We start from the raw sequence: 13237 nt of genomic DNA on the forward strand, positions 1-13237 counted from the left end.
CTGAGTTCTATGAGGCTGTGGTTTGTCGCAATGAACACTGAGTTTCACATTCCCTGGCAGTACACAAGTGGCACCTGTGTTCCATGAAGCCCCACATCGTTCAAAATTGAAACTTTTTTCCCCAAGATATCTTGCATAACAATTGTCTCCTGGGTTCCATGAGGACCTGCTGCAAAAGACTTCACTTGCATCCATGAGATTCCACTGTCTAACAGTGTTCTCCTGTGTTCCATTAGGCCCAGCTGTGTCACAATGGAGGCTTGCACGAGCCTTGGAAACGTCCCATTTGCACCTGGGTTCCATCAGGCCCTGCTGTGTTGACAACTTACTCTTTTTTCCATGAGATTTCATTGCCTCACAATGGTTACCTTGGTTCCATGATGGCCCTCTGTGTCACAAGAGAGCCTTGGTGTCTTCGAGATTCCCTTGTGTCACAATATTCCTGTGTCCTCCTGTGTTCCATCAGGCCTGGCTGTGTCATAATGGACATTTGGTTCCATGCACAGTTGCAATGTCCCAGTGGTGCCTGTGTCCCATGAGGCCATGCTGTGCTACAAGTGGCAGTTTGTTCCATTAAAATCCATGGAGCCACAATGGTCACTTGGGTTCTATGAGACCTCGTTGTTCTGAGAATTGATACTTGTTTCCTCAGGATTCCATAGCTTCACAATGTTCTCTTTAGTTCCATGAGGCCACACCATTTCACAACGGCCTCTTGCTTCCATGAGCCATGGCACAGCCCCAGTTGCCCCTGGGTTCCATGAGGCCATGCTGAGTTCACAATTGACACTTAGTTCCATGAGATTCCATTGTGTCACAAGGGTCCCCATGTTTCTGCAAGGCAACACTGTGTCACAATGGACACTGGAGTCACAATAGACGTTGAGTTCTGCCTGCCCTGGCAATATCCCAGTAGCACCTGGCTTCAAGGAGGCCCTGTTGTGTTCGAAGTTGACACTTGGTTCCCAGAGATTACACTGCACGGCAGGGGTCTCCTGGATACCATGAGGCCCACCTGTGTCACAATGGACACTTGCTTCCATCAGACTGCTTTGTGACACAGTGACCTCCTAGGTCCCATGAGGCTTGCTGTGCAATAATGGAGCCTTGCTTCTACTAGGCCTGGCAGGGTCCCAGAGTAACCTGTGTCTAATGAGGCCCATCTTGCCCAAAGTAGAGCCTTGGATCTATGACATTCCACTGCATCACAAAATTCTCTTTAGTTTCATGAGAGCCTGACATGTTTATATTGATGCTTGGTTCACCACAATCCCATGGTGTCACTGTGCTCTCCTGTTGCTCATGAGCCTGTGCTATGTCACAATGGACACCAAGTTCCACCTGCCCTGCCAATATCCAAATAGCATCTGGCTTCAAGGAGTCCCTGTTGTGTTTGCATTTGACACTCGATTCCCAGAGCTTGCATTGTGTCACAGTGGTCTCCTGGGTGCCATGATGCCTTCCTATGTCACAATGGACACTTGCTTCCATCAGATTCCATTGTGACACAGTGGCCTCCCAGGTGCCATAAGGCCTTGCTGTGCAATAACGGAGTCTTATTTCTGCTAGCCTGGCAATGTCCCAGAGGCACCTTGGTCATTGTAGAGCTTTGGATCCATGAGATTCCGTTGCGTCACAATGGTCAGCTGAGTTCTATGAGCCTGCGCTGTGTCACAGTGAACACTGAGTTCCACATGCCCTGGCATTATCCAGGTGGCATCTGTGTTCCATGAGGAGCTGCGTTCTTCAAAATTGAAACTTTTTTCCCCAAGACTCCTTGCATTACAGTGCCTGGGTTCCATGAGGCCCTGGTGTAAAAGTGCTGACATGAGATTCCATTGTGTAACAATGTTCTATTGTGTTCCATTAGGCCCAGCTGTTTCACAATGGACACTTGCTTGCATGAGCCTTCGAAATGTTGAATCACCCCAAACCAGGCCAAGAGATATTTCTGAGACAAAGTCCAAGACACAGGTATTTGTTTTATTCAATGTCCTGGGTGCACAGGGATCAATCCTCCTAGCATTGCCACATCCAAGGTGCACAGCAGATTACAATACCTGTTTATACTTCGTGCGTATTTATTGTTTTCCTTAGAAAAGTTGTGGTTATACAAACTATTTCTTAGAACTCATCATTATCATTAGCATATGCAAAACACAGGCGCAGGGCACCCAGGTCTCGCTGAGGAAGGCTCTGCATCTTCCTTGGTGGTCCACTGATGAAGGCTGGATGTCTTTATCACCATGCCCATTTCACCTTTCTCCTCTAGGCATGAGCAGTCTCTTGTTAACTGTTTCAGCAATTTTCTTACTGGTTTTAGCAAGCTTTGTACTTCATTGTTTGAAGTTTTGTTCCCCATTTTTTGCCCAGTTTCATCCTGTGTCTAGCTTGTGGCTAGGATTTGCCAGGTTCTATATTGGCTACAATGTATCTTATTCTTGCCCAAGTATGCCTAGGCACAATGCTTTTAAACCTTTCAACATCCTATTGGCCCCTGGCTTCCATGTGGCCTTGCTGTGTAGACAATTTACACTTTGTTCCATGAGATTCCATTGCCTAACAGTCTCCTTGGTTCCGTGAGGCCCCTCTGTGTCACAATGGAGCCTCGGTGTCTTGAGATTCCATTGCATCACAATTGTCTCCTGCATTCTGTTAAACCTGGATGTGCCATAATGGACACTTGCTTCCATGAGCAGTGCCATGGAGTCATAATGGTCGCTTAGGTTCCATGAAGCCTGAGATTTTGGCAATTGACGCTTGCTTCCATGGAATTCCGTTGTCCCACAATGTTCTCCTGGGTTCTATGAGGCCCTGCTGTGTCACAACGGCCCCTTGCTTCCATGAGCCATGGTCCAGTCCCAGTTGCCCCTGAATTCCATGAGACCATGCCGTGTTCACAGTTGACACTTAGTTCCATCAGATTCCATTCCAATGGTCTCCATGTTTCCATCTGGCTGTGCTGTGTCACAATGGACACTGGATTCTACAAGAGCTGGCAATGTCCCAGTGGCACCTGTGTCCTACGAGCCCCTACTTTGTCCAAGTAGATGCTTGGATCCATGAGATTTCAGGTTGTCATAATGGTCTGCTGAGCCATGAGGCTGTGTTGTGTCACAGCGTACATTGAGTTCCTCGTGCTGGTGGCTAGGTGACAAGATAATGCTTGAGCTATGCAAAGGCTATAGCTATGCAGAAAGTGTAGTTACTTTGGAACAGGGTATGTGAAATCAGCAAATTTAGCAGAACAAGCTAACTGCAAAAGCTAACCAATGGCTCTTTGAGCAGACAATCTTATACAACTTGGCACAGAAAACAGAGGTGAAAAATTCAAACCCCAGGAGGACTTACGAGCCTTCATCCAAAGCGACCACCAGGAGCCTGACGATCACCTCGTGCAGAAACCGTGCATGTGCTACAAGGGCTTACATAATCATATAATTAGAAAATACATTGCAATATGAAGGTTAGAAAAGTATCATACATACATTATGTAAAAAAGTATAAAATGTAGTACTGTGCAAAGAATGGACAAGGAGTTTGTGGCGGAGCTGTCCCGCTCACTTCTGGCATCGATTAAACAAATACCTACTCTGTAGGCCCTATACTATGGACTACTGTTTTCTTGCCCAGTTTTCAGGCATCAGTTTGTGACACCGTGGCAAGATGGGACTCTGCCTAGCTGCAAGATCCGTTAGTGTTGAGGACTCCCTTGGTGTGCCCCAAGGATTTCTTGGAGGGATTCCTGAGGGTGCTGTTTTACTGTAAAGCCAACTTAGAGCCTCCCATTTGCTATTGAAGAGCAGCTCAAACAGGACATAGCCCTTCGTGCTGAGATGCACCCAGAAGGGTGGGCTCAGCGTCTTTAGAGAAGGTTAGAGTAGTTAGTGAAGCTGTGTTTTCCACTGCGTTATCGTCTTGCTTGAACATTGGTCATTACCAATTTCCTGCTTGTGCATGAAATCAATGCATCAATTTACTTCCTGACTCCCTAAGCTTATTTTGCTTTTTTTTAAACCAAAAGACAGTGAAAATAAATTCAGAATTGTTCTGCAGCTGCTGAATTATTCTTTACATCATGTCTTTACCAATGCTGAGGGGTACCATCATGCCACTGCTTATAGGAAGTGGACTTCACCTCACTGACTGAACAGCAAGGGATGCTGTATCAGTCCCTGGATATTAACTGTCGCAGACATCTTTTCATGAAAAATCCTTTCCTTAGGATTTTTCCTCCTGAGAAGCTGAGAGGCCTCAGGAACAAAATGTAAACAATGGTTATCTGCTGCTGTGGAATGCAACAGGTGGATCTTTGATTGGCCCATCTTGGATGTTTATAATTAATGGCCAATCACAGCCCAGCTGGCTCAGACAGAGAGTCCGAGACAGCTGCCTTTGTTATCATTCTTTCCTTTCTGTTCTTAGCCTAGCCTTCTGATGAAACCTTTTCTTCTATTCTTTTAGTATAGTTTTAATGTAATATATATAATCAAATAATAAATCAAGCCTTCTGAAACATGGAGTCAAATCCTCATCTCTTCCCTCATCTGGGACCCCTGTGAACACTGTCGGAAAAGGAAAGATCTTTCAATTCCAGTCTTTCTTAAAGAGGTGCAGTATATAAAATGTTCCGGCTATATAAAGGGAGGACAACAGGAAGCAGCAGAAGTGGAGCAGGGAGCTGTGTGAGTCAGAAAGGGAAAAGAAAGAAGTGCTGTATGGGCTAAGGATCGAGCCCTAGGCCCTCTCGCCGCAGGTCTAGTGCCTCCTGGTGCCTCTGCCTCATCTGAAATGCCACCTCGGCAGCCCAGCTGCAGCCAACTCCAGCACCCACCACCAGGACATCCAGCCCCGCTACCCCACCGAGGAAAGGGGCTGCAGAACTGCGGATCCGCTCTGGGCCATGCCTCCCTCCCTATCTGCAGCTGGGCTCAACTGGGCTTGGCGGGATTAGGCTGGGCTTGGCTGGGTTTGGCTGGGCTGGTCTTGGTTCATCTCCATTCGGCTCTGTTCAGTTGTGCTCCACTAGGTTCGGCTAGGCTCTCATTGGTTCGGCTCCATTTGGCTTGGTTTGGCTGTGCACGGCACCGCTCAGCACCGCAGCCCCGGCTTGGCCCCACCATAGGCAAGGGCTTGGTGGGCACAGTGGGACCAGTGGACGTGGAGCGGAGGGTGGCCGGTAGGCGCTGGAGCAGTCCAGAGGCCTTTCAGGCCGCCCCTGACTCGGGGAAGGGGGCGGGATGCAGGCAGTGCTCACTGCTTCTGCGGTGGCCGGGGGGCACCGGGGATGTGCGGTGGGATGGAGAGCAATGAGTTCTTGCGGGCTGGACTCTCGGGGGTAGCCAGGATCCACAGCTTCCTATGCATCCAGTGCCAGTTGCAGGCCCCACAGGGCTCTGCGGAGGAGTCTGGGATGGGGGGGCGGGGCGGAAAGGAGGTTTGCCATCCCCGTAGCACGAGTCCCATAAAGCTTCAGGGACCTTGGCAGAGGCAGTTGCAGGGCAGTGCAGCTGAAGACGAGGTGACCATCTGCTCCAGGCCTGTCCTTGGATCCTGCTCAAAAACACAGCGCTATTAACACGGGACACTCAGATCAGCCGTTTGCTGACTGGTAGGAGAGTTCTCTCTGCAAATGTCCCCTGGAAGAAAAACTGCATATAATCTTTCCATACGACAGAAAGAGATGTGGTGTGGGGTTTTAGGAATTAACCTTTGACTCTCCTGCTTTCCTAGTCTGGCGTTCAGGGGGAGAGAGAGAGAGAGATGCCATTGAAACCATTCACCTATCCATTGCCCGAAACAAGATTTCTTCATGCTGGCAGGCATGTGTACAAATTTAAAATCCGGTATGGCAACTTCAACAGGTATGTGTGTTAAAGCCAAGAAGTCAGTCTGCTGTTTGTTGGCTGCATGTGGCAGTGAGTTAATACAAGACCTTAAAAAACAAAACGCAAGTGGATAGAAAGTTCACACAGAACAATCCTTTTGAATAAGGGATGTTTTTTAAGAGTAATAGGTTAGGAATTAACCTGCCCACTAAGTATTTTTTCCTGTTCAGTGCGAATTATGTTTTGTTTCTGTTTAAACTCTTACTTGAAATGTAACTTCATTGCATTTTGACTGGGATGGTTCCAATTCTCTCTTTGTTTCACAGCTCTCCCAATCTCAGTCTCGCTGAAAGCGCTGCCAAGGAGTCTGAGGTAGGAGCTGAGGCAGGTCCATAGGACTTCAGATGGCTGTTAGGCTAAACAAATTATATGCTTGTTACGGGACTGAGAACATTTTGTCAAATGCAGCATTTCAAGTGTGAGCAATGGAGAACTTAGGGGGAACTTCCCTGGAGAGTCTGAGCATAAAAAAAAAAACAAAACAAAACAAAAAAACCCCACAAATGAAAAATGTTCCTCAACAGGCAAAATTTAGTGTAGAAGAGTCATGCTTTTGTTTGAACTATTCCAAAGAAGCTACTGACTGTTAAAATTGGACAAAGGGAAGATCCCCTTTCTTGAGCTAGTTGCACCCAGTTCCTGTCTGATTCCTCTTCAGAGTCATTCTTGCAGGAGCTCTTTCCCAGGATTTCAGTTTCAACCTTGAAACTTTCAAGTTGTCAGACTTGACTTAGCTGTTAATCCCTCGTGGTTTTTCAGGAGCTGTGGCAGTACTGGTGAGCTGGCTCGATGGAGGCTAATCTAATGCTAAATTGCATGTGCTTTCCTTGCAACTGTTGAACCAATGGGTGTTCTTTTAATGATGCTATTGCTTTGTGTCCAAGCACAAACTGATGGTCACGATGGATGAGTTGTGTTGTTGTCATCTTCTTCCTGAGACAGAAGAAGGCCCCTGCCATTACTAAGAAACTGAAACAAATATAATCCCTGCTTAAAAATGCTCCTTCCTATTACTTAATTTCTAAAAAACTTCAAAGTACAGTAATAGCATTGAAAACCTTGCTGAAGAAAATGTGCTGATTTTAATTGATATGAAGAACTACAATTTTTTTTCACTTTTGAAAATGTTGAAAGGTATTACTAGAAAATGTTTTATGTTTGTAGAGGAGTTTGTTGGGGCTTAACTGCATTTACCTTATAACTGATTTGGGTCAATATTCAGAGAAAGAGGAGTAGGTAAATGCTGTGTGTGTTTTGCTGGAAAAATTAAATGACACGCCTTAAATTTAAAAGCACACCCCCGTTTTCCATAGTAATTCTTCTATGTTAATTCAAGATTAAGGTACTCATTCACCTAAATTTCTATGAGTCTGTCAGTGCAGTACATTCTAAAATGGCAAGAGGGAGTGGGGAGAAGAAGGGGAGGAGGAAAGGCAGAATATCTAGAACCTGATCTTCCACGATTCATGCAAACTGTAAAGTAATGTTAATTTTTCCCCAAGTCTTGAAAGTGTACCTGACAGTGGAATTGTCACTATGTTTTTAATATTCTTCCTTTGTTTATTTTTTGGCCTCTCCAGGAAGTGATTCGAGTAATCCTTGGAAATCTTGATGATTTACATCCATTTTCTACAGACCACTTCACCGTCTTTCCATGTATCCTTTCTTTCCTACTCATAAAAGAAAAGATTCAGTGATTTGTATCTTTTGGGCATTGCATAAGTCAACATTTATGTGTAGGAGTGTGTAGTTCTTTAGCTGGAGTAGTACTACTTCAATCTTTGCAGTTTGACATTGGCTGAAGGCATTTTGAACACTTCAGGTGTTACCTTCACCAGAGAACTGATGTGACAAGAGTGTTTTGCAGTGTTGTCATCCAAACAGCCCTGTGTTCCAAATTGGGTTTAGCCAGAGCAAACAAAGGTATACATGAAGTGCCAGGAAGCCCATCTCATGTGCTCAGAAGCACAGCCGGTGCATTGTTCCCAAAGGTTCATGGAACGTAAAACACTCCTTACAGGCCCAGCAATACTGGCTCGTGGGCAGGGAAACTCATGTTTGTTCTTGTTAGGTCCCTCAAGGTTAAACCACCGTGAGCCTTTGGGGATGGAGGATGGGAGCAAGTGTGAGTCTGCACTCATGTCTCCACAGAGATGGCTGAGAGAAGCAAAAAGTACCTCACAGAGTGAGCTTTACAAGAAGCAGTAGTTGAGCTAAGATAATTGGAAGTCCAGACAGGCTTTTAAACACACAAAGCCTGCAGGATTGTCATCCAGTTATCCTGGTTCCCTCTTCAGTCCTTGAAGCCTAGAAACAATTGTGAAGCAAATGTGATCAGCACAGTATTCACTTTACGGCACTCATGCCTCTTACTCCTGTGGAACCAGTCAGCAGATCTTTTCTGTCTTCCCTAAAGTTTGCAGAGGCATTGAGCTGCTGTCAGTCTGGCCTGCTGTCCACAGACAGTGCTGTAAAAGCTGTGTGCAATTGCACAGCATAGTCATATAGAAGCACAGGTTTTGAGGAGTGTCGTTTCCCAGGATTTCACTTTTGATACAGAAGTGCTGAGGCATTTGAGATTGGATTATTCTAAATAGTGGCTGTACTACAGGCTCCTCCTCTTTCTAGGTGTTCTGTCATCAGAATACATAAGTGGCCTTCATATTTTTTCTTCTGGCTTGTGCAACTGGACAGAATTTAGTCATGTCTGCTACATATTCTGCATATTTTTAATTTAAAGTGACAGTAACTTGATAAAAGAGATGGTAACTGTTAATATTTCTCTTGTAGTTGCTGTTGTGTGTTGGGTTGAGAAGTTACTCTCCTGAGACTTTTGTTGAAGAGAAAAGTAATTCAGTTAAATGATAGTGTTTTCCAGTCCTAAAGGCGAGTCCATTTTTGGATCAGATCTGGCATCACTTCCTGTGATTCTGAGTGCCCTGGAGTAATGAAAACCTCTGAGGCATTCCCCTCCTGTCTTAGAAGACTGCATTATGCCTCTTAATAGCAGGCATAATAGAATGAGAAATTAGGCCATCCTTTTCCTCTGTCTGAAGCAGATACATGCAACAGCAACTTACTCATGTTAGAGTCAAGAAGATAAGGTAGCCAAGAACATCATTATACAGAAGACATCCAATCCAACCAACTTTATTAGTTTGCTCTAAATCTCAACCAGTTCTGTCTGTGTGTTGAAGAGTGTTTGGTTTACAAACTTGCATTTCTAGAACTTGTAAGTCCATCCACATGCTCAGCCAGCACTGGGCCTGGAAGAGAACTGTGAGCTCAGAGGCCTGGCATGAGAGGTTGTCTTACAGCTGGTGTGTCGGGCTCCTCTCTGTAGAGTGACAGTGTCTTTGTTAATCACCGATGATAAGTCCTTCAAGCTAAAAATCAGGCAGTTTCAGTCCTGAAAGGAACTGATTGTATCAATGTTTCATTGTCTTCTGTTCCCAAGACGTTAGTTTCTGCTAGCAGATGAGGACTAACAGTATTCATTTCACCTGTTTCTCCCTGAGATCAGAGGTGTGTGAGGAGACTTATGTCCAGCACCATTTGACCTTCCAAGCAGAAGCTCCTGCATGTCAGAACTGCACTCACATGAAGGAATGGCTGTCATGTCAATTATCTTTTTTCCCCTATTTTGAACTGTGAAGTAAATTTAATGATGCTGTGTCATGGTTTGACGCTGGCGCAATGCCAGTGCCCCCATGAAAATATATTCTCCCTGGCATCTGCTGTGAGATGTGACCAGGAATACAGCAAAGCAGGCTCCAACTTAGGAATAAAGAAAAAAAACTTATATTAACCTAGAACTATATATAAAAAGAAACACACACAGAACTCAGAATGAAAGCCCTCTAAAAACATACCTCCGCCCCCCACCAAATTTCCAATACATTACAGTAGTACAAAACCTTGGATTCTCAATTCAGTTACCATCCCTCCGATCACCAACTCTCAGTCCATCACCACCCTTTAGATAATCAATTCTTGGTTCATCAAGGAGAGAGGAGTCCCTCTTGTACCATAGGCTTCCCCTGGAAACACAGTTGAGACCTCTTGTGTTTCCATGTCACACGTGGCACCACCCGGAGATCATTTGCCATCGTGACATCTTCCTTCCGTGCCCAGTGCTCTCACCACTGCGCATGGACCAGAGCTGCTTCTAGGGTTCCCCTTTTAAGGATGCTTTGCCCAATTCCAAAAAAAGCACAGTCTCTCACTTTCAGGACACCTGTCCCCCCCAAATTTCACCCCTGGGGCCGAGGGGTCTCGAGAACAGAGATCATCTTCTTCTCTGAAGTCGGAGGACACCACCACCCTCCTCACCCGTCGTCTCTGTTCACACACTCCTTCACATCACATCACTGCATTGTCTTGGCTCCAAGCCATTGCCTCCTGCTAAATGCAGTCTCTGTGTCACAGGAAAAATGATTCTGTCCATGGCTATACAAGAAAAGTCCAGCCAAAGGCCACTCCATCATCTCCTTCCACCTAGGATTCTTCTCAACTTCTCTTGGACATCTTTCACTTGCGCAAACTTGCATCACATTGGCCCATTTCCTCTTATCTCTATCTCTCTTCTCATTCAACCCCAGGAGGATCAGCATTTGTAAGGTTTCCATCACCCAAGAAAAGGCTTAAAAATCTCAGGCTCTGCATGTCCAGAACTCCCACAGCTGCCCTGCTGGGCACCTTCTTGCTGCACCCCCCCTTCTCCTTCTCCGCTGGCCATGCTATCAAATTTCAAGGTGGCACAGGCACCAGAGGGGCAACTCTGACCTCCTTCACCCACTGGAACCCAAGAGAGCTTCCCACTGGGAGTTCTCTGCTTTTAACCCCCTGTGTTCTCAGAGGCGTATCCATGTCCTCAATGGCCACACCAGGTGCCAATATTCAAATCTGAGCACCTATTGGTCTGACCACAGCATCCCGAAAAACTCACTTCCTTTTCAAACCAGGACATGCTGCTTCTATGAATCCAAATCCTTTTTAATTTTTAAATAAAATTTTTTAAAAATTCCTTTTTACTTAGGAAGACTGTTGAAGGGGTTTTTTTTTATTTATAGGTTTGGAAGGGCCTGGTTTAGTTTTTTTTCAGGAGGATATCAGTACTGAAGGCAAGAACAGTTAAGGGAACAGAACACTATTAATAAAGGTGACTGATGGGGCAGTGTGGATAAATAAAAATGGATAAGTGTTTCCTGTAGTGTGTTACTAGTGCAGTTTCACAAGTTCATAGTAACAGGTTGTATTTGCTCCCTTGTGCACATGTACAGTGTGCTGTGACTTCTGAAGCTTTAGAAGACATTTTCAGGACTCATGGTCCTTTGAAATGTTAGTGTTGTGTTTTTAAGTCTTATCGTTCTTCTCAGATTTGAGTAAATGGGAGCGAGTATCAAAAATGAAATTCAAACATGAGAATGTCCATCTCGTGCCTTATCCCTACATTTGTACGTTGTATCTAGAATTGAACTCATTTCAGCGAAATATATCTTGTGGTAAGTCACTGTGATTATGTTTGGGTAATTTCTGTAAACATCTATGATCTATGTCTTGCTTTTCTCTTTTCCTTTGTCAGTGTATCTGAATCAGAGAGAGCAAAACTGCATGTGGGATGCCTGTACCATGAGTTTGAAATAGTGCTCAAGAGGATGTTCCTTAGTGTCTCATATTGCTTGTCTAAAATGCCCTGAATTCCCCTTTGCCTTTCCAACCATCGGTGACTCTTTAGCTGGTATTTTTGTGAAGCTATGCCCAGTGGCTCCCAACCTTCATTTTTTTATGTCAGTCAGTGGGCTGGAGCCAGCACATAAATGTATATGGGACACATGTTTTTGTTCCTTGTGCATGACTACATTTGTTGACATAGAAAGTCACACTCTTTGTTGCTATGTTCCTAAAGAAATAATGGATTTTTCTAAAAAAAAATCATAGTAATCATGTTAATAATATCTTTTATACAATTAGCAAACATTTTCACCTCAATAGCATCTCAATTTCCAGGCTTTCTATGAATTCTCTTTACAACCTCAAGCCACAGCTAAGGACTCTGTGGGACTCTACATTAAAACTCCCCTGATGTGAAAACTGAGTATTCATACTGTTTCCTGTTGTGATTATCAGGCTCTGGAAAAACTTACTGTTTTTCTTTAATGACTGCCTAGCAGATAATGGGATCTTTATAAGATGGCCAACTTTCTTAGTCTCACCTATTTGCATTTCCTATCAAACATACCATGTCTGGATGTAAAGACTTCTAACCATGGAGAGTTCACTCGCTTCCCTGCACACCTGCTACAGTATTTAATTGCTTTATCCAGATAGTTGTACAGCGTTGCTATTCTAAAATTAGGAACAGTGTAAGGCACTGTTACTTTCAGACTTGATGTCTCACATTTCTCTTGGTGGGGATTTTTCTTCAGGGAAATATGTGTGAATCCCATACATCTTACAGCTGGCCAGTATTCTCTAGAGGCTGTGATCCAGATGTCCTTGCATCTTCCATCTGGTGCCCAAAGCACTGCGAGATGCTAACTGTTTTTCAGGCCCTTCTCTTCTGAAGATACCTTTGACTTCTTTAAGACAAGCAATTGTCCCACCCCAATGATATCTGGTGTTCATAGCCAGGAATTCTGGTTCAGAAAGAGCTGTATTTGAACATTTTCTATTTCAGTGTATCATATGCAGGTCCAGACTGTTTCACAGTAGTTTATCTTGCTCCTGGAAGAGAAATTGCAGTGCAAAAATATACTTTTCAGTTGGTTAAAGAAAGTTGAGTCCAAATATTCACCAAGTTTTATACCTCTGTTGCAGGTAAAGAAGTAAACAAGGGCAGTGATGAGCTTGTAAGTTGTGCGTTTGGTTTTATTTTGTTGTTTAATTTATGTTCTAAGTACTCTTGAGAAACAGAATCTATGCCTTTAGGCAATGCTAGAGTTCTCCTACCACTAGGAGTTAGGCAGTGTAAAGTGGCACCAAATTCTCACGTAGAACCAAGGGGAGAGATGTTCTTCTGACAGTTCTGGTGAGCTTGGAAAGCAGTCCTGTATCAGGACCTAAGAGCCTGCTGCCTTCAGTTCCATGGATTTTCTGCAAGCCTAACTGAGTGAGCTGTCCAGTGTTTTCATCACTGGAAGAATCTGTGAGGTTGATATTTCTGAGTAATTAAGTAGTTCCCTAGGTACTGTGTCATAAACAGCAAAGTTATGCTTATTTGAGAAGTTTTTGTGTAATGAGAGTTTAGGATAGGATTATTTTCAATATAGGTAAGTGTCTGAAGTGAATTAATTAAGAACAGTTCAAATCCAAATTCCCCCAAGGAAGTGTCCAAATTCCCCTAAGAA

General features: G+C 44.4%; 1 protein-coding gene across 1 annotated transcript in view; it reads left to right on the plus strand.

The window, feature by feature from the left end:
• The first annotated feature begins 1876 nt into the window (after positions 1 to 1876).
• MAJIN (membrane anchored junction protein) overlaps positions 1877 to 13237 on the plus strand; it is a 19070-nt gene continuing 7709 nt past the window's right edge. Inside the window, exons 1-6 of the mRNA XM_031063511.1 lie at positions 1877 to 1974; positions 5734 to 5864; positions 6155 to 6200; positions 7469 to 7544; positions 11267 to 11392; positions 12708 to 12739. Coding sequence (XP_030919371.1) covers positions 1903 to 1974; positions 5734 to 5864; positions 6155 to 6200; positions 7469 to 7544; positions 11267 to 11392; positions 12708 to 12739 — 483 coding nt within the window. The 5' untranslated portion in view covers positions 1877 to 1902. The remainder of the gene's footprint in view (positions 1975 to 5733; positions 5865 to 6154; positions 6201 to 7468; positions 7545 to 11266; positions 11393 to 12707; positions 12740 to 13237) is intronic.

The sequence above is a fragment of the Geospiza fortis genome, unplaced genomic scaffold (assembly GCF_000277835.1).
Source record: "Geospiza fortis unplaced genomic scaffold, GeoFor_1.0 scaffold394, whole genome shotgun sequence".
NCBI lineage: Eukaryota > Metazoa > Chordata > Aves > Passeriformes > Thraupidae > Geospiza > Geospiza fortis.